Here is a 6000-nt window from a genome sequence, read left to right as displayed (position 1 = left end):
TCCTGGAACTCACTTTGTAGACCAGGCTGGCCTCAAACTCAGAAATCCACCTGCCTCTGCCTCCCGAGTGCTGGGATTAAAGGCGTGCACCACCATGCCCGGTTCAGTGCCAATCTTTTAAGATTTTTTTTTTTCCTTAAGAGTTCTGAAAAATGAACACACAACCTTAGAATTGCGACCAGAGCATTTCTGCCATTCCATGAGATTCTTCTTTGCCGTGCCTCACTCCACCTTGACCTCGGGAGGCCACTATCTTCTTGCTTTACTACTCGGTTTCCTATAAATAGAACCACCGGACACTTTTTTTATTTTTTATTTTTAGTAGAATTCTTTTGCCCAGCATATTAGAATTAAGACATAAATCAGTCACAAGGTTGTTTTAAGATTTATTTATTTATTTATTTATTTATGCTTGGGTGTTTTGTCTGCATGTATGACTGCACAGCAGAAGAGAGCATTAAATCCTAGTATAGACAGTTATGAGCCTGTGAGTGCTGGGAATTGAACTCAGGACCACTGGAAGAGCAGCCAGGGCTCTTAGTCACTGAGCCATCTCTCCAGCCCAAGTTCTTATTAAAAATGCTTGTATATGTGAAAGATAGGAATAGAATTCAGGCTGGGCAGTAAGACTTCTGACTAACCTCAAGGAAATCCATGTTTTAGAGAAAACTTCAGGCATAAATGTGCATGTACTGTCTGTCAGAGCTGGGAGTCAGGAGTGCAAGTCAGGGGTCAGCAGATGTTAACGTCCAGATAGCAGACCGTGTGTCTCTGCCGCATCAACTTAGCCATAAAAGTGAACATTTGCCTACCCTGTGGCTCAGCATTTCCATTCCTAGAATGTTCCCAACTGGAATGAGCAGCTCAAAGCATGCACATAATAGCAGTATCCAAAATAGCTCATATTAGCACCAACTCAGATGTCCATCAAAGGAAGAATGAATTATTTATGATGCATTCACAGAGCAGATTCACATACAGCAAAGAGAACTGTCGTCACAGCAGTATGGATGTATCCTAGTCATGTGATTTACAAGAAAGTGAGACTCAGAGAAATCCCAGCCAACCAAAACTAACGCGTAGAGTTAGAAGATCCTCTCTTGGAGGGGGATAGAGAGAGAGCAGTGATGGGAAGAGGCATAAGAAGGCTGCTAATGGTCTAGAAATGTTTCCTGATATTGTCAAAGTTACATGGTCATCTTGTGACTATTCATGGAACTAAAATAAACCCTTGACTTGTAGTGTTTGCCTGCTTAGGTTACCTGAGCTCCATACTTGTGGGAACTACAGTGTAAGACCTTGTCTAAAAGGGAAAACAAACATAAAAACAAAGTTAGGGCTGGGATCTCTCAGTGAGAGTGCTCATGCCTAGCTCTGATAGCTCTGCAACCCTGGAGGCAGCTCAGTGACTATAACTGCCTGCTGAGCAGGACCTGAGTTTGGTTTCCCCACTCAGTGCACCAGAATCCACATAGTGCATGTCTATAACCCTCGTGGTTCTACAGCAACATGGGAGGTAGAGACAGGGGAATTTCTCAGAGCTTGCTGGCCAGCTAATCTGGGATACACAGCAATGAACAAGAGATCTCGGACGAGGTGGAAGCAGAGACTAATAACATCCAATGTTGGCCTGTGTCATAATAATAATACATGTGTCCTGGTGCTACTCACACCCAAACTCCTGTGCTGACACACCACAAAGATTTATTTATTTTTTAAAAAGGCCAGGCATGGCAATGTGTATCTATATTCCTAGCACCGGGAATTTGGGGACAGTGAGGGATCCCAAAATCTCACTTGCTAGTCAGTGTGGCTGAATCCGAGAAAGCTCCAGGTTTAATGAGTGACTGTCTGCAGAAAATAATGTGGAGAGTAATTGAGGATAATACCTGATACTCTACTTCTGGCCTTCACAAACAGTGCTTGTGGGGACTCCACAGTCAAACCAAACACACACGCACACACACACAAAACCCCGCTTTTTCTTTTAAGAAAAAAGGTAACTGATAAGATCCACACATAGTAGAGAAAGATGAATCTGCACATACCCAGAGTAGCAGGAGCAACAGCTATTGTCAGCCTTCTTTACCTTCAGAACTGGGTCTCTGGCTTTAACTAGCTCTAGTTATGTGTAACTTGAATTTTCCAAACCTTACTTTTAGAGTTGGCTCTTAAAATGCTTTAACCTCTCTTGGAGCCCACCATCCACCAGAGGTAGTGGGAAAAAAAGGATGGGAGGTGGGGGAGACCTGTTTAGAAAGATTCTTTAGAGCAATCTCACCTGTGTTGTCTGGAAATGGGCAGTTCAGTTAACAGGTTAGCAGTCAGTGGCAGTTCGATCAATTCACAAACACCTCATGGATACGCCAGCAGTCCAGTTTTGTAGAATGGTTAGCAACAGTGGTGACAGGACCTAGCGGAGACAGCCAGGCCTCAGCCTCATCTTGAATCAGCAGGAGGGATCAACAGGTATACTAGGAGAAGTTCTCGGCTGCGCCTCTCTCAGCGAAGATGTGAGACCCACAAGTGTTATATAGCTAGCTAGCTGTACCAGCAAGCCAAGCTCTGTCTTCATCAGTCCGTGGAGTCCTATTTATTCCCTCCTAACATCACGCGTCCTCCACATGCCTTGCCTCAGCATGCATGGCTCTTGCCTCAGCACGTGCATCCATGAGTCCACATAAGTGGCAAGAAACTGCTGTACACCACCAGAAGTTTTTTGGAGTGTTTCTATCAGCTCAACTATGAAGTATAAGGTGGACCAATACATGTATGTCGGTAGCAATAATCCTTCATCACGTGTCCTTTCACATGCTTGCTTTAGCAGAATATCCTCTCTCCTGTGTCTGCTTCAGCAAAATGTTCCTTCACAAGTCTGCCTTAGTCCTTCACATCTGTGTCCACTTTAAGTAAACGTTCCTTCAAATTTTTGTCCCAACAAAACATCACCCAACTGATTTTCCAAAGAACCCCTACGTTTCCACTTCAGTTACATTTAAAAGGAGAGTGGGTGGAGCTGGAGAGATGGCTTGGTGGTTAAGAGCACTCAGTGCTCTTCCAGAGGTCCTGAGTTCAATTCCCAGCAACCACATGGTGGCTCACAACCATCTGTAATGAGATCTGGTACCTTCTTCTGGCCTGTAGGCATGCGTACAATCAGAATGCTGTATATATAATAAATAAGTCTAAAAAATGCTGCATGGGTTCTTTAAAAAAATGAGAGCAGGCAAGTTAAATTGCCTAGTGTCACAGATGCCAGATGATTGCCAGGTAGATGCTAAGTAAGTGTTTGGTTCAAGTGGAAATGTTTGCTTAAATAGTTTCTGTATAAAGTAAGCTGATTTTTAAATCTTAAGTGGGTATATTGCTAATTTTGAGTGATGATTGTTTCAGATGTAGTTTTTTAAATTAACAAACCAGACTCATTTCTTCTACAAGGAGTAAACATGGGGAGTCTCTAAAGAATCTGACAATTCTATGACAGTGTCATAATAAAATAATTTCATATATGAAAAAAAATTGCATTTGGCCCAAAGACATAGCTCATTCAGGAGAATTGGTTTTGTGTTTGTTTCTTGAGGCAAAATCTCACTCCCTCAGGTTGGCTTCTATATCTTCCTATGCCTAGAAGATGGCCTTGAGTTCCTGATCTTCCTAGTGCTAGAATCTCAGGCATGCACCCAACTAACATAAAGATTCTCCCACCTAACATAAAGAGTTGATACATCTCGAGCGTTTTGCTTGGCATCTCTCAATCTTATTGGCAAAAATCAACATGGAAACAGTTGTTACTGCTTGAGTCTGTGTGCGCTTACGGTGGTAAGTTAACTGTTGAGGCTTGGCCAACTGAATAAGCTCTTGCTGACCCCACAGTGACCATGTTTCTACCTCCCTGTAGAATGGATGGCTGTCAGAGAGGGGCCCATCACCATATCTGACTCCTCTGATGAGGAAGGGATTCCAATGCTGGTTACCCCAGCTACAGAGCAACAGGAAGACGACCTGGATGATGATGTCATCCTGACAGAAGTGAGTGTTTTCAAACTGCCTATATTGAAAACAGCCTGTTCCCATCTGCCTCTTGTGTTTTAGCTTTAACGCTCTATGTGGTCTGTGCCCTTTCTCTGTCTGTTAACACATTCCTACTCTCACTTCTTTGCAATTAAACTATATTATATATGATATGCCTCACTATAACATAGAACTTAATTCCTTCATAGTTCTCAGGCGTCTCTACTCCCCACTTATGCTATTCTTGATAACATTTTTATGAACCTGATGCTGACTTGAGTTTTATTTCATTATGGTTTTGAATATATAAGTAGAAAAAATTTAAAGCCTATTCTTTTTACTTCTGTAGATTTTCTATTTTGATTATTTTAGCCCCCTTTTCCTTTTTCTTTTACCTTTTACTTTTCTCCGCTTTTTTTTTTTTTTTCCCCCTTCAGACAGGGTTTCATTGTATAGTTCAGGTGACCTGGAACTTGTTATATATAGAGTAGGCTGACCTGGAAATTACATAGGCTCACCAACCTCTGTGTTCTAAGTTGAGGGCTGAGATAAGAAATGTGCACTACCACATCAGGCATTTCTCCTCTTTTCTTGATTTGATAAACTAACCATTGGTTTCCCTTCCTTTTTAATAATTTTTAAGATTTATTTTATGTGTTTGTCTGTGAGGATGAATGCCACATGTGTGCAAGGGCCCTTGGCCAAAAGAGGGCATCAGATGGAGTTACAGGCATTTAAGCTGCCTGATGTGGGTGCTGAGAACCACACTGGTCTTTTGGAAGAGCAGCAAGTGCTCTTTAGCAGCTGAGTCAGCTTTCTATCCAGTTCATTCTCTTGGTTTTATTCATTTTCTTCACCCAAGAAACAACTCTGAAATTCACCTCGTGGTGCGTGCATTTGTGCTCTGCTTTGGTGTTTTATGTAGTTCTTCTGCTTTATTGTGTCTGACACACTTGGTTTCTTAAGTGGTTCATTTACTACTTTAGTTTTTCATTGTGTGGTTAGCCTCTTTTCTTTTTTTCTTTTTCAAGATAGGGTTTCTCACTAGATGAAGCTAACCTCTATCTCTGAGGTCTGCCTGCCTCTGCCTTCCGCATGCTAGGATTAAAGGCATGTACACCCAGCTGCATGTTTTTATTACACCTCATTATAACTTAATGATTTCAAGCATATTATGCATGCTTTTAGATCACATTAATGGTTTCAGTATAAATTGAGAATTTTGCAGATATCTTGTTTATGTATACGACCAATAACGGTCTTTTGAATTGTACTTTTTGACTATCATGTTGTAGTTGTGCTGTAAACATTTACGTAAAGGTTTGTGTGTGACTATCTATTTCATTTCTATTTTTATATGCCAAGAGGTAGAGTTGCTGCATCCCTTAGAAATTGTTGTATCCTGCCAGCAGCTATATGATTTTGCATTCTCATTGGCTTCTAATTTTCTCTGTTTTTTGCCTGTATGTGTGTGTGTTTGTATGTTACATGTGTGTGGACCAATGTGAGGGTCCATTCACTTATGTACACATGTGGAAATCTTAGGAGGTTGCTGTCTTTTTCTGTTGTTCTCCACCTACTCTTTTGAACTCACCATTTTGGCTAGACTGGCTGGCCAGGAGGCCATTGCCATCTGCATGTCTCTGTCTCCTTGACATTGGAATCATGCATGTACTGTCCCACCCGGCATTTTATCTGTGTACTCACGCCCTTGTGCTTATAGGTCAGATACTTTAACTAACTGGTAAGCTGTCTTTCTAGCCTCTACTTTAGATCTAGTCAATTTTCAATACTAAAGTAAATGTGAATGGTATTTATGATGCTGCACATCTTTAATCCCAGCACCCAGAAGACAGAGGCAGGTGTAGCTCTTGAGTTCAAGACCAGCCAGGAGTAGACCATGAGTCCCGTCCTACCTTTTTTTTTAAAAAAAAAAAGATGGTATAGTCTTTTTCCTCGGGATGCTTCTGACTTTGTTTCTTTCTATCC

At 41.6% G+C, this 6000-nt stretch overlaps 1 protein-coding gene across 3 annotated transcripts in view; it reads left to right on the top strand.

The window, feature by feature from the left end:
- Rnf216 (ring finger protein 216) overlaps positions 1 to 6000 on the top strand; it is a 114586-nt gene that overhangs the window by 15094 nt on the left and 93492 nt on the right. For all 3 annotated transcript variants that reach the window (XM_021162526.2, XM_021162524.2, XM_021162525.2), the window contains exon 3: positions 3899 to 4029. In XM_021162526.2, the coding sequence (XP_021018185.1) occupies positions 3899 to 4029 (131 nt within the window). The remainder of the gene's footprint in view (positions 1 to 3898; positions 4030 to 6000) is intronic.

The sequence above is a fragment of the Mus caroli genome, chromosome 5, assembly GCF_900094665.2.
Source record: "Mus caroli chromosome 5, CAROLI_EIJ_v1.1, whole genome shotgun sequence".
NCBI lineage: Eukaryota > Metazoa > Chordata > Mammalia > Rodentia > Muridae > Mus > Mus caroli.
This window is presented reverse-complemented; position numbering and strand designations above follow the sequence as displayed.